General features: G+C 48.1%; 2 protein-coding genes across 5 annotated transcripts in view; one reads left to right on the top strand and one right to left on the bottom strand.

Moving 5' to 3' along the window:
• The first annotated feature begins 9 nt into the window (after positions 1-9).
• LRRC41 (leucine rich repeat containing 41) lies at positions 10-26,500 on the top strand. The gene is made up of 10 exons (XM_003936885.3): positions 10-501; positions 5,539-5,625; positions 6,279-6,349; positions 17,724-18,861; positions 23,075-23,335; positions 24,029-24,193; positions 24,302-24,400; positions 25,280-25,402; positions 25,641-25,716; positions 25,814-26,500. Exons 1-10 carry the CDS (start codon positions 303-305, stop codon positions 26,031-26,033), a joined length of 2,439 nt encoding a protein of 812 aa, XP_003936934.1. The 5' UTR covers positions 10-302; the 3' UTR covers positions 26,034-26,500.
• Positions 26,427-27,512, bottom strand: part of RAD54L (RAD54 like) — a 35,272-nt gene continuing 34,186 nt past the window's right edge. For 3 of the 4 annotated variants that reach the window (XM_074380751.1, XM_074380750.1, XM_074380752.1), the window contains one exon: positions 26,427-27,069. In XM_074380751.1, the coding sequence (XP_074236852.1) occupies positions 26,596-27,069 (474 nt within the window). In that variant the 3' untranslated portion in view covers positions 26,427-26,595. The remainder of the gene's footprint in view (positions 27,070-27,512) is intronic. The other variant, XM_003936883.4, reaches the window with a different exon arrangement.

Genomic DNA, 27,512 nt, shown 5'->3' with positions numbered 1-27,512 from the left:
CACATGCTCAGATTGGCATGTACTACCAGCCAGCAGCAGGATTTAGGGGTAGCTGATGTTTGCATCTGAGGAGGCTTTGCAAAGAAACACCCCTTTGGTCAGAGAAGACCCAAGTATATAGATCTAGGAGTTTAGATAAAATGGTAGCTCCTAAGAGACTTGGAAGGTGTGCTTGCTTTTTCAAAATTTCTTTAGCATAATTTACAGTCTTCCCCATATTGCTTATGGAGCCGTCCTAACTGCTGACCTTTTCAAGATGGCGGTCCGCGGGCGACACTCTCGGGCTCGCGCACCTCCCCAAGATGGCGGCGCCCGAGGCCTGGCGCGCCCGGAGTTGCTGGTTCTGTGAGGTAGCGGCGGCAACGACCATGGAGGCCACGTCCCGGGAGGCGGCGCCAGCGAAGAGCTCGGCCTCGGGCCCCAACGCTCCCCCCGCCCTGTTCGAGCTGTGCGGGCGGGCGGTGAGCGCCCATATGGGGGTTCTGGAGAGCGGGGTGTGGGGTAAGTCGCGGGGTGAGGGGCTACCTCTGACTAAGAGCGAGGGCGGCCCAGCGGCCGGGGGGCGCGGGGGGCGAGGCCGGGAGGCCCGGGGCAAGGCCCAGCCTGGGGCATTGGAAGCCAGATCCTGGGATCCGTGGATGCATTTTGTGACTGACAAGAGCTGGGCAGAGTAAAGACGGAGACCTAATGGGCAGACCGACCCGCACCGCGGCCTGGCTTGGGGGCGCGGGGGGCGAGGCCGGGAGGCCCGGTCTGGGGCGAAGCAGGCAGGGCCCGGGCGACTGAGGCTGGACTGGCGGGCCGGAGCTGTGGGCAGCGAACTGACACTTGGCTGGGCCGGACTGGGGAGTCTCGGGTGTCGAACCGGCCGGCAGCAGCGGCCCGGCTGCCCTGGGGCAGGGGCCGAAGTGGTGCGGCCCGGCCTCAGGCCAGGCCAGGCCCGGGGCCACCGACCCTGACTGACGGCCCGGGGCCTCCAGCGTCTGCCTGACACGCCACGGGGCTCGAGACTTCGGAGGCCGAGCCGACGGGCGGAGGGGCGGACGGCGGATTGGAGAGCGAGGGCGCGGGGCAGGGCGGGGAGAGGCCGAGAGGCTCGGGGCGCCGCGGCCTGTCCGATGGCCCAGGGCTGACGGGAGCGAACCGACCACCGGGGTCTCCGTGGCCGAACTGACTGAGCGACCGAGCGACCCGGGGCACGGGGAGCGCTGCAGGCCGCCCGCACCGGCTCGAGCGGCGAGGAGGGGCGGCAGGGCGAGTGGAGTGGGGGCCCGGAGCGGCTCAGCAAGCGAGGGAGGCTCGAATGACGGGCAGGCGGGAAGGGCCAGGGAGGCCTCGAGCGCGGCGGCGGCCCGGGGATCCCGGACTGCCGGCTGCCGTGGAAGGGGGCGCGCCGCAGCTGAGAGGCCTGGGGCTGAGTGGGAGTGAGCGGAGGCCGCAGGCCTGAGGGCGGCCGGGACCGGAGGGCCGGGCCTGGGTGGAGGGCGGCCGGGGGCGCCGGGACGAACGGCCGGGGAGGGCGAACCGGCCCGGCGGGCTGGGAGGCGGGGCTGTGGGTCGGGGACCACCGGCCGCGGCCTGGCAGCTGACGAGGGAAACTTGGGTCCGCACCGCGGGGCGAGTGGAAGAGGGGAAGGAGAGTCTGCCGCGCGGGCCTGGCGCGCGGGGACGGGGGAGGCCTCGGGCCTGACAGGCCGGTGGTGTGAGGGTGGGGTCCGGAGGCCCCGGCTGGTGTTGGGCGAGGAGGTGGCAGGCCCGGCCGAGGCCTGCGGGGGAGGGTGGCAGGAGAGCAGGCCCCGGGCCTGGAGATGGCGCGGGGGAGGTTCCACGAGGAGGCCTTGCGGGTGGCCGTGGCGTCTTTGCAAGAGGAAGGCCCAGGTCGGGACAGGACTGAGGGCTTTGAGGGTTCGAGGTTGCAGGGCGCGGGGCTTGAGTCATGCCATGAGGAAGGGGCGTGGGGAAAAGGCCCTGGAGTTTGGCGTGCTGCAACTCCGGGGTAAGCTGGAGGGTGGTCGGGGAGGCCCTTGGCTGTGGGAATGGAGCCCAGTACCCGGAGGCTCGAGCGTCCTGCGTAGTGGTGGTGGGAGAGGCTGTTAGAAGTCGGGCCGGTGTGCAGAGGGGACAGTGGAGGCCCGCAGCCAGCCAGCGGCCGAGAAAACAAGGGGCAGGCCGTCCCTTAGGGAGCGGGAGCAGTTTCCGTGCAGCTGAGCGGGGAGCTCAGAAGAGTCCTAGGGCATGGGGAAGAAGGCCGAGACGGTCTTGCTTGTCCGCCTGGAGCTTCTGGGATGCTAAGACTCGCTAAAAAGGAAAGTGACTGGGCGTGGAGGCCCTAGGTGGGGAACAAGTAGCATTAAAGGTGCAGGCTGGAAATAAGCAAAGACAAACCCAGCTTAAGAAGAATGGAGAGGGGTTTGTGGGTAACAGGGGATGAGAATTCCTGTAACTGCGAGAAGGGATGGCTAACTAGAGGGGAGCAGGTTGGACGGAAAAGGGGTAAGGCTCTGGAGGAGCTTCTTCCTGTGTTGCCTCTTCCCGCAAAAACAATTGACGATTTACTGAGTCTCCCTTTGCTCTTCTCCCTCCCCCACCACTGCTGTACATACCACCTCCCCATTACTGGCTGAGTCCCCAGCCAGGTTGAGAGGAGACAGGGGAGGAGGAGCTCCTGTGGGCCTAGACCGGGTAAAGAGTCACACAGAAAAAGCTGAATCAAGTAAGGCCTTTTAGGAGAATAGCCGAGGAAGAGTCCTGCTAAGCATTGCTATTTTGGAGGAAGGTCTCAGTGTGGGCTAACAGCCAGGAAAGGCTTCCTGGAGGTAGTGGACTATCATCGCTTTGTTAAGGAGTTGGGGCGGTGGCGTGTATAGAGACAGCAGGAAAGGGTACAGTGAGGAAACTAAAGTAGAATAAGATATATTATACCTTGAATACCAGGATGTGGAGTTTGGACTTTATCATGAATGCAGCAGAGACCTCCGAGGGTTTTGAAGAGGGTAATGTCATCACCAAGAGCAGGGTGAAGAGGGACTGGATAGAGACTGAGGTGAAGGAGAGCAGTTAGGCTGTTGTCATCGTCCAGCTGAAAGGTGATGTAGACTATAATCATGTGTAAAAGCATAGGGAATTAACACTTTCACTCAGCAGGTACATCGGGGACCTACTGTATACAAAGAATTATACTAGATTCTCAGATATCAAGATTCATTTATTCTAAAAGTAAAGATAAAAAGAGATCCTGGAGCGAAAGTTTTGGTGTACTCCAAGATCTTAGACTTGTTCTTTTTCTTTGAGATGGGGTCTCACTCTGTCACCCAGGCTGGAGTGTAGTGGCATGATATCAGCTCACTGCCACCTCCACCTTCTGGGCTCAAGCAATTCTCCCACCTCAGCCTCCTGAGTAGCTGGGACCATAGGCAGGCACCACAACACTTGGCTAATTTTTTTTTGTAGTTTTGGTAGCAACAGGCCTTGCCATATTACCCAGGCTGGTCTCAAACTCCTGGGCTTAAGCAATCTCCCCTGCCTTGACCTCCTAAAGATTCCAGGGATTCCAGGTGTGAGTTTAACCTGTTCTTTATTGGAAAGAGATGGCACTGACAGGGTAAAAATAATAAAAACCAACATTTAGCGAGATTATGGCTGGGCATTGTTTTAAACAGATTACAAGCATGATCTTCACAGTGTCATGAGTTAATTATTCATCTCTCCATTTCATTTTATTTTTTTGAGACAGAGTCTTGCTCTGTTGCCCAGGCTGGAGTGCAGTAGTGCAGTCTCGGCTCATTGCAACCTCCACCTCCTGGGTTCAAGTGATTCTCATGCCTCAGCCTCCCAAGTAGCTGCTTTATTACAGGCGTGCGCCATGACACCCAGCTAATTTTTGTATTTTTAGTAGAGACAGGGTTTCACCATGTTGGCCAAACTGGTCTCAAACTCCTGACCTCAAGTGACCTGCCTGCCTTGGCCTCCCAAAGTACTGAGATTACAGGTGTGAGCCATTGCGCCCTGCCTATTTATTTTTTGAGACACAGTCTTGCTCTGTCACCCAGGCTGGAGTGCCGTGGTCCAGGCACAGCTCACTGTAGCATTCACCTCCTGGACTCCAGCAATCCTCCCACTTTTGCCTCACAAGCAGCTATGACCACAGGTACACACCATCATACCCTGCTAATTTTTGTTTTGTTTTGAGATGGGGTTCTCACTCTGTCACCTGGGCTCGAGTGAAGTGGTGCGATCATAGCTTACTGTAGTTCAAACTCCTAAACTTAAGCGATCCTCTTATCTTAGCCTCCCAAAATGCTGGGATTACAGGTGTGAGCCACTGTGCCTGGCCTTCATTTTTTCCAGTTGAAGAAACTGAGGCTTAAAGAGGCTTAAATAATTTGTCCAAGGATTCACATTTAACTAAGTCAGAATTTCACCCAGATGTCCTACTCTAGAGGCCTTTAGACATTATACTATAATGGCTCTTAGAACTAGAGAAGTTGGCAGGAACAGGTTTTGTTTTTAAGATATATTGACTTTCGGCTGGGCGCAGTGGCTCACACCTGTAATCCCAGCACTTTGGGAGGCCGAGGCAGGCAGATCATGAGGTCAAGAGATCGAGACCATCCTGGCCAACAGGGTGAAATCCCTTCTCTACTAAAAACAAAAATTAGCTGGGCGTGGTGGCCTGTGCCTGTAGTCCCATCTACTCGGGAGGCTGAGGCAGGAGAATTTCTTGAACCTAGATGGCGGAGATTGCAGTGAGGCGAGATTGCGCCACTGCACTCTAGCCTGGCGCCTCAAGACAAAGCAAGACTCTGTCTCAAAAAGAAAGCAAAAAAAAAGATATATTGACTTTAGAGACACGAATTGTTTCTATTCTTCATAGGAAAGTACTAGTTCAGGGTATAGCAGTAGCCCAAAGGATGGTGGTGGTTAATCTGGGAAGGGAATTCAGGAAAGACTTAATAAAGGACATATGATACTTGAAAGATGAGTAGTTGATATACTGAAAGTGGCAACGACATTCCTGTTAGAGAGAACAGCATGACAAAGGACATTCCTGTTGGAGAGAACAGTATGACAAAGGTACAGGGGCAGAAAGCAGCATTATATGTTAGGTAAATCAAAAAGCAGTTAAGTGTGGCTGAACTGTAGGAGGCAAAGCAGGGAGCTGATATTAGCAAGGCAGATTATGAAAGATTTTTTTATCACACTTATTCAGTAGGTCCTTTTCAATGCTGAATGCTTCACTTGCTTGGGCAGAAGTGAACTGACCAGCTCTTAAATAAGCATGTCAAGCTCATTTAGCATATCAGTTTGTTTTGTGGGATTATTTCACCCTTGCTTCTGAAATTCCAGCGTCCAACTGAGTGGCTGAAGATAAGTGGACCAGAGTTTGGAAGAGACTTAGATTAGCGTCTAGAGGTTCCATTTGTCAAAGGAGAAGTCCACCCTTCCATTTTCCTTTCCAGTAGAATAAATAATGCTTGGAACCCTCTTGGGTGGGTGGGGGAGGGGAGGGAAAGTAAACTTTTGTTTTGATTTTTGTAGCCCTCCCAGGCCCAATACTTCAAAGCATCTTACCTCTGCTCAATATATATTACTTGGAAAGAATTGAGGAAACTGCCCTGAAGAAAGGTGAGTATCTCTCTGTCTCTTTCTCAGTTAATGATTATGAACAAGGCACCATAATGTTTTTCAGGTAAATATTATACCTAATGCCTGCTAGAACTTCATGCTTTTCAAAAAGTACCCTCACACCTGTTTTTCTTCCTCATTCCTCAGTGTCCTGTGAAACACAAAGCCAAGTAGATGATCTTTATTATACTAATAAAAGTGAGACGCAGGCACACCACAATTAATAGCAAAGCCAGAATGAGGACCTAGATCTTCTGAATCTTAGTTTTTCTATTTTACCAAGCTTCCTCCCCTCATTAGACACATCTGTTAACAGCTAATATTTAACTTTAATGTGCCAGGCACTGTCCTAGGCACTTTATCCAGAGAAACTCATTTACTCTAATCCTTTCAACAACGCTATGAAGTAGCTGTTATTAACTACACTTTACTGATGAGGAACCTGAACCACAGACAAATTAAGTAACTTGCCCAAAGTCACATAGCTAGAATGTAGTTTGCTGATATTCATACCCAGGCAATCTGTCTTTAGAGCCAGTGCTCTTGATCACTCTGCCATATTGCTCCTGTGAACCCAGAGGACAACATGAAAGGTTGATGTACTTTACTTATGGTAGCCAGCAAGCAGCCAAGTGTGATATTTCTCCCTACAGGCCTCTCCACTCAGGCCATCTGGCGCCGACTCTGGGATGAGCTGATGAAGACAAGGCCTTCCAGTTTGGAAGTAAGTTATCAGGTAGAACAGTAGCCTGATTTTACATGGTAAAAGCAGGAATAGCACACAAACACTAGCTGGGTACTGGTAAAGTACAGAGGCAATGATGGAGTGGATTTGGGAGGAGGGCTCTGATGGCTTGTCACAAGGTTTTGGTCCATTTGGCATTTGTCACTGAATTGCTTGCTCACCATATTCGCAGGGGACACAAAACAGGGAAGGTTAGTGTTGAATGGCAGAGCCAGGATTCCTAGAGTTCTTGATGGTGTTAGCACAATGGTCAAATGTAACAAAATGAAATTTAATAGAATATACCAATACTTCAGTGAGTTATAAAAGTTCCAATTGCATGACCTCAGGATGAGGGATAAAGGAGTCTGCTTAGTAAGAGCTTGTATAAAAAAGATTAAGGGGGTTTAGTCAACTATGTGCTGAAGCCACTCATAATGACTATACCTTGAGCTGTGTGAACTAATGTAAATATAGGCTAAAGGACAAGGGGACAACAGTCCTGCCTAGCTCTGCAGTAGTCAGGCTACCCCTGGAGTACAGAGAAAGAAGTCAAAGCCACATTATGTGAGTCACATTTGGAAGACTGGAGATGTTTTTCCTGAAAAAGAGAAGATTTGGGAAACATGACCCATCTTGAAATATATGGCTGTCACATGAAAGAAGATTAATAGACTTGTTCTGGATGGAAGCTAATGGAAGGTACATTTTTGCTGAACTGAAGGTAAAGCTTAAACCCTGAGTTTATCAGTGATGAAGCAAGCTAATTCTAGACATAATAAACTTCCCATCACCAAGTTCAGATGGAGTCTGGATAACTCCTTGACACAAGGGTGTTTTGCAGGGAATTCAGCATTGTAAAAGGGGTTGCACAAGAAGATTTTTAGGGCTCCTTTTTGCCCTGAGATTCTGCTATTCACTGATTGAGATATAAATCACTGGAGCTCTCATTTAAGCAGAGTTTCTTTTGCAGATTTAATTCAATAAACATTTACTGAAACTTAACCAGCTACCAGATCTTATACTAGATATTGGAAGTACAGATGCAGCCCCTAATCTTGAGGACCTACCAGTTTATTTATTTATTTATTTTGAGATGGAGTTTCTCTCTTGTTGTCCAGGCTGGAGTGCAATGATGCGATCTTGGCTCACTACAACCTCTACAACTCCCTGGTTCAAGTAATTTTCCTGCCTTAGCCTCCCGAGTAACTGGAATTATAGGCATGCAATACCATGCCTGGCTAATTTTTTTGTACTTTTAGTAGAGACAGAGTTTCTCCCTGTGGTCAGGCTGGTCTCCAACTCCCAACCTCAGGTGATCCTCCTGCCTTGGCCTCCTTTAAGTGCTGCAGTTACATGCGTGAGCCACCACACCCAGCAAGGACCTACCAGTTTAATAGGAAAATCTACAAATAGATCACATATGATAGAATAAGTGGTGTAATAGAGCATAGTAAGGAGGTTGAGAGAGAAGAAAACAAGAAAGTCTTTCCTAGGAAATAGTATTTGAACTCAACTGTATATGGTGAATGAGGCCAAATAATGGGGGCAAAAAGCTAATATCAGGAATTGGAGATTTAATTTCTGGGGATGCATTGGGTTCAGTAACATTCAGCCCCATCTCCTTCAGCTTATTTACTTCCAGATCTAGACTGCAACCCTTGGAGTTCAGAATGAGGACACCAGGCCTTATGAGGAGGGGAAGTGGGCTCAAGAATATTAGAAAACAGTAACTACTTTTTGTCATCTTAAAGGAAACATCAGATTCACTTTGTTCCAGTATTTAACAAGCAGTACAGTATAGTTGACCAGCAGGGGATAAAGATATTTTTCTCTTTGAGAAAGCTTTCTGGAAAAGAATGTTTATTACCCTGTCTTCTTGGCTTAGAGCACATTTAGAGGCCCTAGGCTTGGTGGCCCAACAGTCACTTAGGCAGAAGTCCTGACTTGGAGCGCATCCATTCCAGAGGGTGTCTTCCGCTTCCCACTTTAGCATGACAATAACCTTTACCTCGTAAGTCAGAAACACTTATTCAGTGCCTGCTCAGTTCCATGCATTATGCTAGGTTCCAGGGATGCAATGGTAAGCAAGATAGATACAGCCTCTGAATGCTTATAAAGCAATAGTATTTCAAACTGTGTAGTACTAGGGTGTATAAAGAGATCTGTAAGGACATGCATGGTGGCTCACACCTGTAATGTTAGCACTTTGGGAGGCTAAGGCAGGCGGATCGCTTGAACCCAAGAGTTCAAGACCAGCCTGGGCAACATGGAAAGACCTTGTCTCTACTAAAAATAGAAAGAATTGACTGGGCATGATGGCATACGCCTGTAGTCGCAGATACTGAGGAGGCTAAGGCAGGAGGATCACTTGAGCCTGGAAAGCCAAGGCTTCAGTGAGCCAAGATCACACCACTAGACTCCAGCCTGGGTGACAGGAGAGAGACCCTGTCTCAAAAAACTAAAAAAAAAAAGAGATCTGTATAATAAAATAGATACTCTGGAGACAAAGAAATGGAGTAATTAAGATTTACTCAATAAATGATTCTCTGCCAACTGGTTAGCCATTTGGAAAAAGTTAAGTTAGAGCCTCACTTTACAGTGTATACTAATGAATTCTGTATAAAGAATTGTAAAAAGTAAAGGCACAAAAGTTGGGTACAGTGGCTCACATTTATAATCCCAGCTACTCCAGAGGCTGAAGTGGGAGGAATAGCTGTAGCCTAGGAGTTGGAGGCTGCAGTGAGCTATGATCACGCCACTACACTCCAGCCTGGGTGACAGCATGAAACCATGTCTCTTAAAAAAAAAAAAGAAAGAAAGAAAGAAAGAAGGGCAGGCGTGGTGGCTCACACCTGTAATCCAAGCACTTTGGAGGCCAAGGCGGGTGGATCACCTGAGGTCAGGAGTTCAAGACCAGCCTGATCAACATGGTGAAATCCCGTCTTTAAAAAAATAAAATAAAATAAAAAGAAAAGGCTGGGCACAGTGGCTAACACCTGTAATCTCAGCACTTTGGGAGCCAAGGTGAATGGATTGCTTGAGCTCATGAGTTTGAGACCAACCTGGGCAACATGGAGAAAACCCCATTTCTACAAAAAATAGAAAAATCTTTGTGTGGTGGTATGCACCTGTAGTCTCAGTTAGTCAGGAGGCTGAGGTGGGAGGGAGCCCGGGAGGCAGAGGTTGTAATGAGCCGAGATCATGCCATTGCACCCTGGCCTGGGAAATAGAGCCAGATCTTGTCTAAAAAAAAAAAAAAAATAAGTTGCAAAACCAGAGTACAGAAAAAAAAAATTTTTTTTTTAAATAAATAGGTCAAGTGTAGTGGCTCACACCCATAATCCCAGCACTTTGAGAGGGTGAGGTGGGCAGATCACTTGAGGTCAGGAGTTGAGACCAGCCTAGCTAACATGGTGAAACATGGTGAAACCCCTTAGGCCAGGCACAGTTGCTCATACCTCTAATCCCAGTACTTTGGGAGGCTAAGGTGGGCAGATCACTTGAGATCAGGAGTTGAGAGCAGCCTGGCCAACATGTTGAAACCCCATCTTTACTGAAAATCAGGTGTGGTGGTACATGCCTGTAATCCTAGCTACTCTGGGATTACTACTTGGGAGCCTGAGGCAGGAGAATTGCTTGAACCCAGGAGGCAGAGGTTGCAGTGAGCCAAAATTGCACCACTGCACTCCAGCCTGGGCAACATAGCACGATTCCAACTCAAAAAACATAAAAATACAAAATAAAAATAAAAAACTTAGTCGGGTGTGGTGATGCAAGCCTATAATCTAAGCTCCTCAGGAAGCTGAGGCAAAAGAATCACTTGAACCCGGGAGGCAGAGGTTGCAGTGAGCCTAGATCGCTCCATTGCACTCCAGCCTGAGTGACAGAGTAAGACTCTGTCTCCAAAAATAATAATAATGAAACCAATAAACCAAAAAAGTAAAAGCACAAAACAGGCCGAGTGTGATGGCTCATGCGTATAATCCCAGCAAAACTGGGAGGCCAAGGCAGGCAGATCGCTTGAGTCCAGGAGTTCAAGAACAGCCTGGGCAACACGGCAAAACCTTGTCTCTACAAAAAAATACAAAGGTTAGGTGGGTGTGCTGACGTGTGTCTATGGTCCCAGCTATTAAGGAGACTGAGGCAGGAGGATCAACTGAGAGACAGGTAAAAGCTACAGTGAGCAATGATGACACTGCATTCCAGTGTCATAACCCTGTCTCAAGAAAACGAGCACAAAACAAAAAATAATAAAAGTGACCATCATAATCTCAGGATGGAGAGAGTGCTAATTATTTATTTATTTATTTTTTTGAGACAGCATCTCCCTCTGTTGCCAGGCCGGAGTGCAGTGACACGATCTTGGTTCACTGCAACCTCCACCTCCTGATTTCAAGCAATTCTCCTGCCTCAGCCTCCCAAGTAGCTGGGACTACAGGTGTACACCACCACGCCCAGCTAATTTTTGTATTTTTAGTAGAGACAGGGTTTCACCATGTTGGTCAGGATGGTTTCAATCTCTTGACCTGGTGTTCAGCCCGCCTCAGCCTCCCAAAATGCTGGGATTACAGGCATAAGCCATTGTGCTCAGCCAAGAGTACTAATTATTAAAGAACTGAGAAAGAAAACACAGACTTTTTTTTTTTTTTTTTTTTTTGAGACAGAGTCTCGCTCTGTCGACAGGCGCCAGGCTGGAGTGCAGTAGCACAGTCTTGGCTCACTGCAACCTCTGCCTCCCGCGTTGAAGCAATTCACCTGCCTCAGCCTCCTGAGTAGCTGGGACTACAGGCGTGCGCCACCACGCTCAGCTAATTTTTTTGTATTTTTAGTGGAGATGGAGTTTCACTATGTTGGCCAGGATGGTCTTGATCTCTTGACCTCGTGATCCACCCGTCTTGGCCTCCCAAAGTGCTGGGATTACAGGCGTGAGCCACTGCACCTGGCCAATACAGACATTTTTAACCACGTAAAATGCTAACACTGTCTCCAGGACATTGTATTAATTAAATTAGAAAAAATTAAAATGCCATCACTATAACCAAATTTTAAAAGGCAAATATGGCCGGGTAAGATGGTTCACGCCTCTAATCCCAGCATATTGGGAGGCCAAGGCAGGCAGATCATGAGGTCAGGAGTTCAAGATCAGCCTGGCCAACATGGTGAAACCCTGTCTCTACTAAAAATACAAAAATTAGTTGGGCATGGTGGCGGGTGGCTGAAATCCCAACTACTCAGGAGACTGAGGCAGAGAATTGCTTAAACTCCAGGAGATGGAAGTTGCAGTGAGCTGAGATCGCACAATTGTACTCCAGCCTAGGCAACAGAGTGAGACTCTGTAAATACACTTGGGAAAGAACATTTGCAACAATAGTTGCAAAACAAAGGGACACAAAATAAGAAAAGGACAAATATCCCAGTAAAATAAAATGAGTAAGGATTTGGGCACATCACGAAATGTACAAAAATCCCCAGTAAAGTGAAAAATGTCTCATGATAAAACTGAGAAAGTAAAATTTCACCTTTAACATTAGTAAAGTCTTGTTTTGATTTGTTTTTTATTGCAAAGGTAATGCCTAGGTTTAGCCATGGGTGGGTAAAATTTACATTTTAATATCCTATTGGTGAGAACAGAAATTGTTATAACTTTCTTGGTAGGCAATCTGGTAATATTTGTTCACATTTAAAAATACCTAGGCTGGCTGGGTATGGTGGCTCTCACCTGTAATTGCAGACTTTGAGGATCTCTTGAACTCATAAATTCGAGACCAGTCTGCCAACATGTGCAGCTAAGATTGCAATGGCGAAATCTTGGCTCACTACAACCTCTGCCCACAGGTTCATTCTCCTGCCTCAGCCTCCCAAGTAGCTGAGACTATAGGCGCCCACCACCAGGCCTGGCTACTTTTTGTATTTTTAGTAGAGACGGGGTTTCACCACGTTGGCCAGGCTGGTCTTGAACTCCTGACTTCAAGTGATCTACCCACCTTAGCCTCCCAAAGTGCTGGGATTACAGGTGTGAGCCACTGTGCCCAGCCTGCAATCATTTTTAGAAATTAGCTGGACATGTGGGCATGTACCTCCCAGCTAATTGGGAAGCTGAGGTGGGAGGATCACTTGAGCCCAGGAAATTGAGGCTGCAGTGAGCTATGATAGTGCCACTGCACTCCAGCCTGGCTGACAGAGACCCTCCACCCGCAAAAAAATCTAGGCTGGTCACAGTGGTTCACACCTATAATCCCAGCACTTTGGGAGGCCCAAGCAGGACTGTTTGAGACCAGCCAGTGACCAGGCACAGTGGCTCACACCTGTAATCCCAGCACTTTGGAAGGCAGAAGTAGGTGGATCACCTGAGTACATGAGTTTGAGACAAGCCTGGCCAATATACTGAAACGCTGTCTCTACTAAAATACAAAAATTACTGGGCATGGAGGCACATGCCTGTATTCCCAGCTACTCAAGAGGCTAAGGCAGGAGAATCACTTGAGCCTTGGAGGCAGAGGTTGTAGTGAGCCAAGATTGCGCCATTGCACTCCTGCCTGGGCGCCAGAGCAAGACTCCATCTCAAAAAAAAGATCAGCTGGGGCAATATAGTGAGACCTTATCTCTACAGAAAAAAATTAAAAATTAGCTCTGCGTAGTGGTGTCTATGCTAGGTTGAGGCAAGAAGATTGCATGAGTCCAGGAGTTCAAAGGTATGATCTCACCACGGCACTGCAGCCCTGGGTGATGGGGCAAGACCCTGTCTCTTAAAAAAATAATTTGTCGAGAAATTCTACATCTTAGAATTTATAGTATATAAAAATTGAGATACCCATGAAGATTTATTTCCAGATGTTTATTACAGAAGAGTTTAATATCAAAAAGCTAAAAACAGGGTCAGGTGCAGTGGCTCACACCTATAATCCCAGCACTTTGGGAGGCCAAGGCAGGTGGATCCCCTGAGGTCAGGAGTTCAAGACCAGCCTGGCCAACATGGCGAAACCCCGTCTCTACCAAAAGTACAAAATGTAGCTGGGTGTGGTGGTGCATGTCTGTAATCCCAGCTACTCGGGAGGCTGAGGCAGTAGAATAGCTTGAACCTGGAAGGTGGTGGTTGCAGTGAGCCGAGATCATGCCACTGTACTCTAGTCTGGGCAACAGAGCAAGAATGTCTCAAGAAGAAAAAAAAAAAAAAACCCAAACATGAAAACCTAGAAACAGGCCAGGTGTGGTAGCTCATGCCTGTAATCCCAGCACTTTGGGAGGCCAAAGTGGGCAGATAAGCTGAGCTCAGGAGTTTGAGACTAGCCTGACCAACATGGCAAAACCCTATCTCTACTAAAAAATACAAAAAAATTAGCCATGCATGGGGTGTGTGCCTGTAGTCCCAGCTACTTGGGAGGCTAAGGTACAAGAACTGCTTGAACCTGGGAGGCAGAGGTTGCAGCAAGCTGGTATCACGTCGTTGCACTACAGCCCAGGCCAGGGCAACAGGGAAACTCCGTCTCCAAAAATAATAATAATAAAAGCTAGAAACAATGGAAATATTCAGTACAGCAATTACTAAATATGGTACACATTTTCAAAATAAAATATTTTAAAAATATGTGAATACATGTTTTAAAAGCCCAGCACTTGAAACTGTTCAGAATTATCTCTGTTTTTATATATATATATGGCTACTCACATATACATAAATACTCCAGAGTTGGCTTACACTTTTTTTGAGATGGTCTCACTCCAGTTGCCCAGGCTGGAAGTACAGTGGGCACAATCTTGGCTAACTTCAGCCTTGACCTTCCTGGCTCAGGCAGTCCTCTCACCTCAGCCTCCCAAGTAGCTGGATTACAGGCGTGCACCACTAAAAATTGCCCGGCTAATTTTTTCTATTGTTAGTAGAGATGGGGTTTTGCCATGTTGCCCAGGCTGGTCTCAAACTCATGGACTTAAGCAATCTGCCCACCTTGGCCTCCCCAAGTGCTGGGATTACATGCATGAGTCACCGTGCCTGGCCCATGATTTTTCATTTGCTTCTGTATCCACACACAGCATTTCTGGTATCAGGAAAACAATGGACATCACATAGGTTTTGAATATTGTTGGCTCTAATAAGTTAGTACAAGATGTTTAGCCTTCCCTACCTGGTATACACAATTCCTCTTCCCCTACCAGCCAGTTGAGGATGGGCCAAGGATTGTGTTGCTGAGCAGATGTCACTTGACTGATCATGCCTCATTTACCTTACCCTAATAGAAAATGAAGTTCTAAATCACTTTGCATTGTGATATAGCATACAAGTCCATAAAATGAGTGGTTTAGACTAGACCTCAAACATCTGTCAGCTTTGAATGTTAGCACAGATTCTTCTTAAGAGTGGTGATGGAATAAAACTCTGTGTTCTTCTGTTTGCTGGTATGTTAATTTGTGAGAAAGAAACCACTGAGAGCTGTCACAACTTTGCATAGTCATTTAACTATCACAAAAATGCTGTTAGTAATCTTCCACTTTATAGATGATGAAACTAAGGCAGAAAGACTTGCCTAAGTTAGTGAATTGCAGACCCAGATTCAAGTTGAAGCAACCCACTTCTGGAATGCATGTTTCTGATTATTGTCTCATGCTGCTCACTGCAGTTGTGTCTGGGGTGTTCCAAATACTTTCTCCCCCATGGCCTTCATCAACCATTAACATATCCAAGCTGGGCGCGGTGGCTCAAGCCTGTAATCCCAGCACTTTGGGAGGCTGAGGCGGGTGGATCACGAGGTCGAGAGATCGAGACCATCCTGGTCAACATGGTGAAACCCCGTCTCTACTAAAAATACAAAACAGTAGCTGGGCATGGCGGCGCGTGCCTGTAATCCCAGCTACTCAGGAGGCTGAGGCAGGAGAATTGCCTGAACCCAGGAGGCGGAGGTTGCGGTGATCCGAGATCGCGCCATTGCACTCCAGCCTGGGTAACAAGAGTGAAACTCCGTCTCAAAAAAACAAAAACAAAAACAAAAAAAAACATTAACATATCTGAAAAAGTCCAGCATTTACTTATTTAACCTACTTTTCCCCTATGCCTCCTATACCCATAAACAGCCACAATATCTTGGCTCACCATCTTTGTCTATATTTTAGGTCCAGATATTATAACCATTTGGCTAGCTCACTTGTAAAGCTGAAGCCTTGCTAAAGTTACCTGCAAGTGTTTTTCAAGACTGGGTGTGGGCCAGCAAATCTGTAGGAAAAGTGCTAGTGTAAGGTAGGACCAAAGGATACCTTCTTTGCCTTCACTCAAAGCTGAGCAGAGATTTGGTTGCCAGATACTGTTTTTCGTACCCTTAATGTCCTGCTGCTGATTAGCGAGGCCTTTCTGTGTTGCTGCTCTGCAGTTATTTCAAGCAGGAAGAAGTCATTCCTAATTATTACCACAGCAGGCAGAGTCTGGGGAAATAGCTAAGGAAACAGGAATGACACTTGCTTGAGGACAGCAGGAGCCTAGTTCCTTCTAAGAACCTCAAATAGGTACTGAGGGTCACTACAGTATGGAGGAATGCACTGAGGCAGGGCAAGGACCAAAGAAATGTTGGGGAACTTCAGGCCCCACAGCCTTGGCTTTAGGCTGAATGAACACCATGCTTAACAGGCTCTGCCTCCATTTCACACCTTATCCAGGCTAATATTAGCAGTGGCAGCAGCAATAACATTTTTTATATCTTACAGTTTACAAAGTGCTTTAATTTGTACTACTTCATTTTGATCTTCACAACAATCCTGTGAAGCAGATTATCCACATTTTGCAGAAAGAGGTTCAGAGAGGTCCAGAGTATAGTGACAGAGCTGGGGCTTGACTTTCTCCTGCCCCTGAGATGACTTAGGGATCATCTTAAATTAGAAACTTTGGGGCCTGGTACCTGTCTTTGTCCCACTGTGCCCTTCTAGATTAGGTAGCAGTTAATTCCTAACCTCTGATGGACATCAGAATCACATGAGGATGGTTCAGACACTAGAGATGCCTGGACCTTACCTCACATGTAACACAGAATCACAAGTCTGGGTGTCTGGGGGAAAAAAGCACCACAGGGAATTCTGATGTGCACCAAAGGCTGAAAATCACTTGCATTCAGTTATACTAAACACATCAGAATAGTCTAATGAATCACTTCTCCGCCTTTTGGCTAAGATCAAGTGCAGAATAGTCTGATGGGATTTCCTATCCATCAAAGTAAATAACTGTTGCCCTGGAAGAAACAAATCAAGATATGGTTCCTGCTTTCTAAGAATTTCTAATCTGGCTAGGATAACATGTACAGGCAAAGAGACTCAACACCTTCAGACAGTGTACTGGCATCTTAGTCTTGAGTAGTCAGTGTGTCACAGGAGTCCCAACAAGAGACAGTCTCAAATGACATGTTTCTAAGTCCTTTCAGGAAGTCTAGTCCAGCAATGGAGACATTTCTGGTAGATACAGGAAAGGACATAGGCACGTTTGGGTCCGTGGGTGACCAGTTTGGCTAGAGCAAAGCATTCTCATAAACAAGATGTGGGAAATGAAGCTTCTCAGGCAGAGGCTATAGGGTGGAAGGCCAGTAGGGAGACATCAGGTGTTTTAAAGCAGTATGATGTAATCAAAGTAGTGTTTTACAAGACGAATCCAGCCGGCCTGCACAAAGTAGTCTGGGATGGGGAAAAGGGAACAGGGAGAGCAATCAGGATGCTAATGAAGTAATCAGGTGTGAGGTGATAGGGGGCTGGTGGAAGTAAGAATCAAAAGTTGGTATCGGGGGCCAGGCACAGGGGCTCACACCTGTAATCCCAGCACTTTGGGAGGCTGAGGCAGGTAGATCACTTGAGGTCTGGATTTTGAGACCAGCCTAGCCAACGTGGTGAAACCCACCTCTACTAAACAAAAATTATAAAAATTAGCTGGGTGTGGTGGCGGGTGCCTGTAATCCCAGCTTTTCCGGAGGATGAGGCAGGAGAATCACTTGAACCTGGGAGGCAGAGGTTGCAGTGAGCCAAGATCACACCACTGCACTCCAGCTTTGGCTACAAAGTGAGACTCCTGTCTTAAAAAAAAAATGGGATAAGGTTCTAGAAACAAACACAGAAGAACTTACAGGGGTGAGTGTTTCAGTTGAGATACTATAGTAAAATCATGGTCTCTGGAACCAGATTTTCTGGGTTCAAATGATCCGACCATTTACCTGTGACCACGGGTGATATCCTCTTTGTGTCTCAGTTTTACTTGTGAAATAGGGCTAATAATACATACCTCAGAGATGTGAAGATTAAATGAATTTGTTTAGAGTGTTGCCTGACTCAGTAATTTGCTATTCGAAGAGGGGGAAATTCAGACAGTTTCATGGATATATGACTGGTGTCTGGCATGTTTTCTGCTTTTCAGAGTGTGACCTGTTGGCGAGCTAAGTTTATGGAGGCCTTTTTTTCCCATGTTCTACGTGGGACCATTGATGTGTCTTCTGACAGGCGTCTTTGTGATCAGCGCTTCTCACCTCTTCTGCACAGCTCCCGCCATGTCCGACAGCTCACCATCTGTAACATGCTGCAGGGTGCAACCGAGCTGGTGGCTGAGCCCAACCGCAGAGTTCTGGAGACACTGGCCAGCTCCCTGCACACGCTCAAGTTCCGCCACCTGCTGTTCTCTGATGTGGCTGCGCAGCAGTCACTTCGGCAGCTGTTGCATCAGCTCATTCACCATGGGGCTGTCAGCCAAGTATCACTATACTCCTGGCCTGTGCCTGAGTCAGCCCTTTTCATCCTTATTCTCACCATGAGTGCTGGCTTCTGGCAACCAGGGCCTGGTGGCCCACCCTGCCGCCTCTGTGGAGAGGCCTCTCGAGGCCGGGCCCCATCCCGAGATGAAGGGTCCCTCTTATTGGGCTCACGCCGGCCTCGCCGGGATGCTGCTGAGCGATGTGCTGCAGCCCTGATGGCCAGCCGGCGTAAGAGTGAAGCCAAGCAGATGCCCAGAGCTGCACCTGCCACTCGGGTAACACGCCGGAGTGCACAGGAGAGCCTGACAGCAGGCGGAACAGACCTTAAGAGGGAGCTGCACCCGCCAGCCACCTCCCATGAGGTTCCTGGCACCAAGCGGCCAACCTCTGCTCTAGCAGCCACCTCCTCTGCCTCTTCTTCTACATCCTCATACAAACGGGCACCAGCTAGCTCAGCCCCACAGCCTAAGCCCCTAAAGCGTTTCAAACGAGCTGCAGGGAAGAAGGGTGCTCGCACCCGTCAGGGGCCTGGTACAGAGTCTGAAGACCTGTATGACTTTGTTTTTATCGTGGCTGGTGAGAAGGAGGATGGTGAAGAAATGGAGATTGGGGAAGTGGCTTGTGGAGCTCTGGATGGATCAGATCCCAGCTGCCTGGGGCTTCCAGCACTGGAAGCTTCACAACGATTCCGCAGCATCTCCACCTTGGAGCTATTCACGGTTCCACTCTCTACAGAGGCAGCCCTGACACTATGCCACCTGCTGAGCTCCTGGGTGTCACTGGAGAGCCTCACTCTCTCCTACAATGGTGAGCATCCTGGAGTGGCAGGGATTGGGTTTGGATTCCCCAGCAGCATTAGCTCTGTGCCTAATTCTGGGGAGGTGGGAGGAACAAATTGGGTGTATGATCAGGAAGCTGGAGAGGTGAACTTGTATGCCTCACAGAAGGGGAGACTGTCAATGCTGCAAGAGAGGAACATAGTCTATAGGCTTGATTAATTGTTGAGAGCAGGAGTTCCTGAGGGGACAATGAGACAAGCCAGCTGGAATCTGAAGAATGAATACAGTTTAGATACAGAAGGCAATCTAAGGGCAGGTGGGAGAAGTATAGTAGATGCATGCCCAGGCAGGGCTAGAGTTTGACCTCACCACCTCACCAGTCATATCAGAGCCGCTGTCCAGACTGGGTGTGGGACACAATTTTTTATCAGACCCAACAACCTGCAAGCAATCCTCAGTCCCCATTTCCCTCCTACTTGTGCCCAGCTAGGAAAACTTCAACTCTAGCTAAATCCAGCAATCTGCCTAGCTTGCTGAGTACTGCTAGAGAAAAATCATACAACTATGCAAATTAGTGTTACTACACATTCATGATTATTAACCTCATATGAACCCTCACTGTGCTTGTAGCATCAGCTCCCATTCCTACCACTTCCAAACCCTTCCTCCTTTTCCCTTCTCAGAGATGACCTCACCTACTTCACAGAGAAAATAGAAGCCATCACGTATGAGTTTCTTCAGCTTGCTAAGCAACCTATAAACTCTCCTTCAACTGCACTCACCAGAACGGAAGAGCTCACCATCCTTTCTAAGGCTAATTCTCCCACCTGTGCTCTAGATGCATAGAGCTTCACAATGAAGTATATAAGAATTATCAGTTTGAGAAACAAGCATCCCAATTTCTTAGCAAAGCTTGCTTCTCAAACTGATAATTTTAATATACTGCTTAGTATGTGTCTGGCATATTTTAAGTATTCTTGATAATTCAGTCTAATAATTTAATCCTTACAACCCTATGAGGGCAAGTGATTTCCTCAGGGTAACCTAGCAATTACACAGCCAGGATTCAAACCAGGCAACCAGACTGCAGATCCATGCTTTCAAACCACTGTTAATACTACTGCTCTCCTTTCCACTCTCTCCTACCAGCATTTTAACAGGTCTCCACCAAAAACTGCCACCACCTCCTCCCTATGTGGCATATTAACAAACTGCTCTATTATCTCCTATTCTTTACAACCTTAGTCATCTGTACTGTTTCCACTTGCTCACAGCCCCTTCCAGCCTCATACTCCTAACCACTACGTTACCAAGGTCGTCCTTGTTACTCAGTCCAATGTATACTTTTTGGTAACTCTTCTTTGCAGCATTTACTGCTATGAAATTTTCTTTTTTTCACAACCTTAAAAAATATTTTCTTGGCTGGGTGCAGTGGCTTATGCTTGTAATCCCAGCACTTGGCCAAGGCAGTTGGATCATGAGGTCAGGAATTCAAGACCAGCCTGGCCAAGATGGTGACACCCCGTCTCTGCTAAAAAGACAAAAATTAGCCAGGCGTGGTGGCAGGCACCTGTAATCCCAGCTACTTGGGAGGCTAAGGCAGAGAATTGCTTGAAGTCGGGAGGTGGAGTTTGCAGTGAACCAAGATCGTGCCACTGCACTGCAGCCTGGGCAAGAGTGAGACTCCATCTCAAAAAAAAAAAAAAATGGTTTTCTCCTTCTCTCTGCTTATTCAGAGTTCCTCAGAGCTTTCACAATTCATGCACTCTTCCTGGACAATTTCATCAATTTCTGTGGTTTCAAAGGTCAGCTATGCTAAAGACTTATATGACATTACCCCAGATCTTTCTCTTGAACTTCCAGACTGATTTATCCAGCTAATAGACATAACCACTTCATAACCCACAAGCCCCCCCGCCCCCGACAACTCATTACATCCTACTTGAATGCACCTTCACACTATACTAATCCTTCTGTTGTCAGTGACGTCAGCTTACTCACTTGCTCAAAGAAACTTGTATTCTGTCTTACTCCATACATTTGCTCATGAGGTCCTATCTTTTTCTTTTTTTCCCTTTTTTGAGACAAAGCATTGCTTTCACCCAGGCTGGAGTCCAGTGGTGCAATCTCAGCTCACTGCAACCTCTACCTTCTGGGTTCAAGCGATTCTCATGCCTCAGCCACTCAACCACGCAGAACTACAGGCATGCACCACCACACCACACTAGTTTTTTTGTACTTTTAGGAGGCACAGGGTTTCCCCGTGTTGGCCAGGCTGGTCTCCACTTCTGGCCTCAGGTGGCCTGCCCACCTCAGCCTCCTACAGTGCTGAGATAATAGTCATAAGCTACTACACCCAGCCCTATCTTTACTTGTTAAATCCATTTATTTCTCTATCTCCACATCCTTAATTCAAGCTACTATTACTCCCTACTTGAACTCATTTCAGCAGTTCTTCAGACTCCTTACTCTTGCCATACAATCCACTGTCTGCACTGGAGCCCATGCATTCTTTCAAAAATGTGGTCTGACCCTGTCATTCATTCATGCAAACACCTTTCAATGGCTTCCTCACCATACTGCTTAATTTTACTTATGGGTCATTCATGTTCTCACTCCTGGTTACCTCTGTAGTTGTCTTTGACATGGAGTCTTATTCCATCACCCAGGCTGGAGTGTGATGACGAGATCTCAGCTCAGTGCAACTTCCCCCTCCTGGTTACTGCCTCAGTAGCTGGGATTACAGGCACACACCACCATGCCTAGCTAATGTTTGTATTTTTATTAGAGACAGGGTTTCACCATATTGGTCAGGCTGGTCTCGAGCTTCTGACCTCAGATGATCTGCCTACCTCAGCCTCCCAAAGTGCTGGGATTACAGGTGTGAGCCACCACACCTGGCCTATAGTTGTATTTTGAATCCTTCCCCCTTCACACTTTCACACCAGCCATTATGAAATTTTTTTTGTTCTCCCTCAGGCCTCTACATATGCCAGGTTTCCTCTGCCACAATCATTTGTCCTAAATTTTAGCCTGTCTCCTTTATGTTCTTTAGGACTCAGCTGGAGTGCCTTTACTAATGTAATCTGGACTAGGTACCCATCCTTTGCATTATCGAGCTAAAAAAAACCAGTGTGCTGCTCACTAATGTCTAGCAAAAAACTTGGTATTTAGTAGGCACTGGTTAGTTTAGCTGAATGTATGAATGAATAGGAGCCTGCATAGTCCAAGGAATTATTTGCCTGTGGCATTAAGAAACTACTCTAACCTTCCTGGATCCTAGTCCATCCTGTGGGATTTGGTTATCTTTTTCTGCCCCATTCCCACCCAGTAATTCTTTTAAAGTATTCCCTACTGGGTCATTGTCATTCTCCATAGTTTTTAGGCTCCCTATGGCCTATAGGAAGTTAAAACATCCCTCCACCTTTCCATAATGTGGCCTTCAATGCCCTGCCCTCTAGAGCTGTTTCCTGAGCACCATGTAGCCAGACAAGCAAGCATCCCATTCAGGCCTTGCACTCTCCTAGCTACAACTTTTTTTTTTTTTTTTTTTTTGAGACAGAGTCTTGCTGTGTCACCCAGGCTGGAGTGCAGTGGCATGATCTTGGCTCACTGCAAACTCCATCTCCTGGGTTCAAGTGATTCTCCTGCCTGTAGCTGGGACTACAGGCATATGCCATCACACTCAGCTAATTTTTGTATTTTTAGTAGAGACAGGGTTTCACCATGTTGGCCAGGCTGGTCTCAAACTCCTGGCCTCAAGTGATCTGCCCACCTTGGCCTGCCAAAGTGCTGGGATTATAGGCGTGAGTCCCCTACTCCCGGCTCACTGTGACTCTTGACTGTCTTCTCCCTCTATCCAAAACTTACTTCCTTCAAGGCCAGTTTCTTCAGAAAACTACTCGGAACCCAGAAATCCGGAGACCTTCTACTGTCTGGGCCTGTCATTCAGCTGGTAGCCACATGCTGCCTCACCATACAGTTACCTTCTAAATTTTGTGACTCTGCCCTGACTGATGCTTCTTGTGGGCATAGCCCAAAACAGCAGACATCAGTTTGCTGGTTACCTAAGAAAAAAGCAAGACATAGATGAGTAGTTAAGACAAATGAATGGGTTTAAATAAGCTGAGCCACAGCCCAAGAGATTTGATAGTAACCAAAAGTATTTAGAATGGTATTTGAATATACTATCCCTGCTGACACTCCCACATGGTTCTGATTTAATCTCTTTACTGCCATAGGCCTGGGCTCTAACATCTTCCGCCTGCTAGACAGTCTGCGGGCCCTGTCAGGCCAGGCTGGATGTCGCCTCCGTGCCCTGCATCTCAGTGACCTGTTCTCACCACTGCCCATCCTGGAGCTAACGCGTGCCATCGTGCGAGCACTGCCCCTGCTACGGGTCCTCTCTATTCGTGTTGACCACCCAAGCCAGCGGGACAATCCTGGTGTGCCAGGGAATGCAGGGCCTCCTAGCCACATAATAGGGGATGAGGAGATACCAGGTGACGCATATTTGTGTGTGTGTGTGTGTGTGTGTGTGTGTGTGCGCGCGCGCGCGCACGTGCACATGCACGTATATCCCTACACAAACGTGCAGGTGCATTCGTACGGGGAAAGGGGAAGGACCATACCAGTTGAAGCACTGTGTGTCTGTGTGTGTTTGTGTATGTATGCATGCGCATGTGTATCCCGACACAAACATGCAGGTGCATTTGTACGGTGAAAGGGGAAGGACTTCCTCTACCGCACATTCCTGGCTTATCTGGAAACTGTTCCCCCTTTAGAGCCTGCCACTAAGATACTGTTGAGCTAGACAGGGAGGGCCTAGACCACCATAAGATCACCATAAGTGACCAAGGCAGCCTGGTTTCCTCAGAACTGACCTTTAGACTAGATTACTTCCCCAGCTCTGTGTTCCCTTAGTTCTTGTGTCTCTTCTCCCACCACTCTGCATACTTTGCTTGTGTCTGAGTAGCCTGTCTTCCTGGTCTAAAAGTTCAAGGACAAGGACTAAATCTCATTATTTAGTGCTGAATTCCCAGAATCTAGCACAGTGCCTGACATACAGTAGGCACGCAAGGACAAGTGAATGAATAAATAATTTTTGAGGTGAATCACTTAAGAATAGGATGGGACCTACTATGGGAGTGAGGTAGAAATGGCCGGCTGGAATCTTCTTTCCCCACCATATGCAGAAAATTGCCTGGAGCAGTTGGAGATGGGATTTCCACGGGGAGCCCAGCCAGCCCCGCTGCTCTGCTCTGTACTGAAGGCCTCGGGTTCTCTGCAGCAGCTGTCCCTGGATAGTGCCACCTTTGCCTCTCCCCAGGACTTTGGGCTTGTTTTGCAAACACTCAAAGGTAGGATCCAGCCAAAATGGTGAAGGGAGAGGAGGAGCAGGTGGGGACCTAGCATTATTCTCTGGGAAAACTAAAGTCCGTGGTCCATGGTCTCTGCCTCCTATCCAGAGTACAACCTAGCCCTGAAAAGACTGAGCTTCCATGACATGAATCTAGCCGACTGTCAGAGCGAGGTGCTCTTTTTGCTACAGAATCTGACTCTGCAAGGTAAGTTCTTCATTCAGAACCCAGACATTCCCTGGGTCTTCACTGTGGTTCTGCCATCATCTGAATGAGCAAACCACTATTCCTGTCTTGGCCTGTGTCCTCAACTATAAAATAGATACAGAAACTGCATGACTTTCCTTCTAAAAGCCCCAACGTCAACTCCTCCTCTACTACACATGAGAAATTGCTCTTTTAGAGCACCTCATCCAAGTTTCTCTTACCTTTCAGAGGTGGACAAAATGGTGGTGAGGGGGACAAAATAAATGTACTAGGCCAGGCTCTCAAATAGACTTTTCTCTGACCCCCCACCCCTGCATGGACGGTGGTCAGTGACCAGGAAAGAAGGAAATAGGGCCGGGCACGGTGGCTCAAGCCTGTAATCCCAGCACTTTGGGAGGCCGAGGCGGGTGGATCATGAGGTCAAGAGATCGAGACCATCCTGGTCAACATGGTGAAACCCCGCCTCTACTAAAAATACAAAAAATTAGCTGGGCATGGCGGCATGTGCCTGTAATCCCAGCTACTCAGGAGGCTGAGGCAGGAGAATTGCCTGAACCCAGGAGGCGGAGGTTGCAGTGAGCCGAGATCGCGCCATTGCACTCTAGCCTGGGTAACAAGAGCGGAACTCCATCTCAAAAAAAAAAAAAAAAGGAAATAAATGGAGAATTGTCTATGCAGAGAACCTCCTTATAGTGAACATTTAGGTTCAGTCTTTGGTTTGGATTCTGATTTAGTTCTGGCCTTCCTTGAGTCCTAGACAAATTCCTTTCTTTTTGGGCCTCTATAATGTTCATAGCCCTTGCTAGGGCCAATTGGGGCAGGAGGGGCAGCACCAGTCCTAATGCAGCCATCAGAATTTTCTATAATTTTTCTTGACAGAGATTACCTTCTCCTTCTGCCGTCTGTTTGAGAAGCGCCCAGCCCAATTTCTGCCTGAGATGGTTGCTGCTATGAAGGGCAACTCCACACTGAAGGGCCTCCGGCTGCCAGGGAACCGCCTGGGTGGGGGCCGGACCCTGGGGAGGGAGAGGGGAAAGGGGCCAGGACTTTGACCTAAAAACTCAATGGATAAAGGCAAAGACCTCCCCACTGGGAATGCGGGAGTTGGAATACAGATATTTCTGTGCTGGAGTTTCAGGAACCAGCAGGGCTGGGCTTCTCCCCAGTCAAAGTTGGGTTGGGATACCCTTGTTCCCTGTTCTTGGGTGAAGGTGACAGGCACTTCTCCCCTTCTCTCCAGGGAATGCTGGCCTGCTGGCCCTGGCAGATGTTTTCTCAGAGGATTCATCCTCCTCTCTCTGTCAGCTGGACATCAGGTACATGAGGGGAGGGGCAAGACAAGGGATGGGGCCACAGAGATACAGACCAGGAATTTGCTGCTTCCTGGATTTCTAATCCATCTCACCCTACCAGTTCCAACTGCATCAAGCCTGACGGGCTTCTGGAGTTTGCCAAGCGGCTGGAGCGCTGGGGCCGTGGAGCCTTTGGTCACCTGCGCCTCTTCCAGAACTGGCTGGACCAGGATGCAGTCACAGCCAGGGAAGCCATCCGGCGGCTCCGGGCTACCTGCCATGTGGTTAGCGACTCATGGGACTCATCCCAGGCCTTCGCAGATTATGTTAGCACCATGTGACGGGGCCCGTACCTCACAGGCTCGTGCTCGGTACCATCAGCTTGCAGGGGCTGAAGCATGGGCTGCCCAGAACCCAAGCACCAGTTCTGTATTTCTCTTTCTGTCACCTTTTTTCTCTTTTTTTCCGTCTTCCCTTGCACTGAGGTCCTGGAGGCCTTGATGAGGCCCAGCCAAGAGGCATTCTCAAGCTGAGTTTAGAGCCTTTGGGCCCCTTACTCAGTATCCTGGGAACCCTGGGCCAGGAGGTTACAGTGGTCATCATCATTGCTGAAGAGATCTTTTCCCCTGAACCCTAGGTTCCTGCTTTCCCTCCTCAAGCAGGCACCCAGGCTTTAGAGAAGTGTAAGGGGCCTCTTCCCTGCTGGGCTTATCACACTGCTCTCAGGCCTCAAACCCTTTCATACCTTTATTCTTTTTTTTTAACCAAAAAAAGTTTTTCTTATAAAATAAATTTTGGGCAAACATCATGCAGCCCTTCTTGATGATTTTCTCCCAGAGAATAAAATTCAACAGGGCCCTTTGGGGCGAGGAGCCCCTTTTCCCTATCTCCTTCCTCTAAGAGCTACACCCAGACCAGCTGGTTATCAGCGGAGCCCTTGCTGCTCCTCATGAGAACGCTGGTGGAAGACGAAGGTGATGGCAGTGGAGGCAGCATCCCAGGCAGCCTGGAGTACCTCATCCTGGAGCCCCCGCTTATCAGTGCAGTGGTTCCACTGAGCCAGGTCTGAAGTGCAGTCAGAACCATCAGGGGGTGGCCGAATCTGGCGGCTGTTGACACAGCGTCGGCAGTGCAACCTAGGGGCAAAAGACAGCTGAAGTCATTACAGATCCCATCTCCCTGCTGTGTGGGTAGCTTAGTAACAGTTCCCCACCTGTCATGTGTGTCACTGAGGCTAGCTTCATCCAAGATAAATAGCTCCTTCAACTCGCCCAGAGAGAAGTGGCGCTCTACGTCCTGCTCCTCATCCACCACACAGCTGCTCAGTGCCTTCTTGTGGCTCTGACGCTGGAAGATCTTCTCCTCAATGGTCCCTGCCTGGGGAAGAGGGGGTGGGGAATATAGAGGGATACAGCGCTTAGCCACCCCTATAAAAAGTGTACAGAAAAACCAAGGGGTTGAAACTACAGCTACCCAAGAGAAGGGGAGATGAATAAAAAGTGTGAGTCCTGGAATATTATCTCTACTCAGCTGAGGCCCATTTTCCCAGTCTGTCTTCTGAGAACATGATTTATGAATAGTCTGCCCACCCACGGTATTTTCTGTATTAATGAAGGGTCCCAGGGCCTGGCTAAATCCCTTCAGGGTAAACTGAGGTTTGTCTGCTGCAGCTTCAGATTTCCATACCAAGCCCAACTCTAATTCATTCAATAAATACCATTTGGGTATCTTCTATGCCAGACCCTATGCTGACATTAGGATACAAAGAAGAATCATATATATCCCCTATCCTTGAGCTCCCAGAATAGTGAGAAAGATAC

This window comes from Saimiri boliviensis, chromosome 11, assembly GCF_048565385.1.
Source record: "Saimiri boliviensis isolate mSaiBol1 chromosome 11, mSaiBol1.pri, whole genome shotgun sequence".
Lineage (NCBI taxonomy): Eukaryota > Metazoa > Chordata > Mammalia > Primates > Cebidae > Saimiri > Saimiri boliviensis.
Note: the sequence above shows the minus strand (reverse complement) of the source record. Positions and strands in the feature narration are given on the sequence as shown.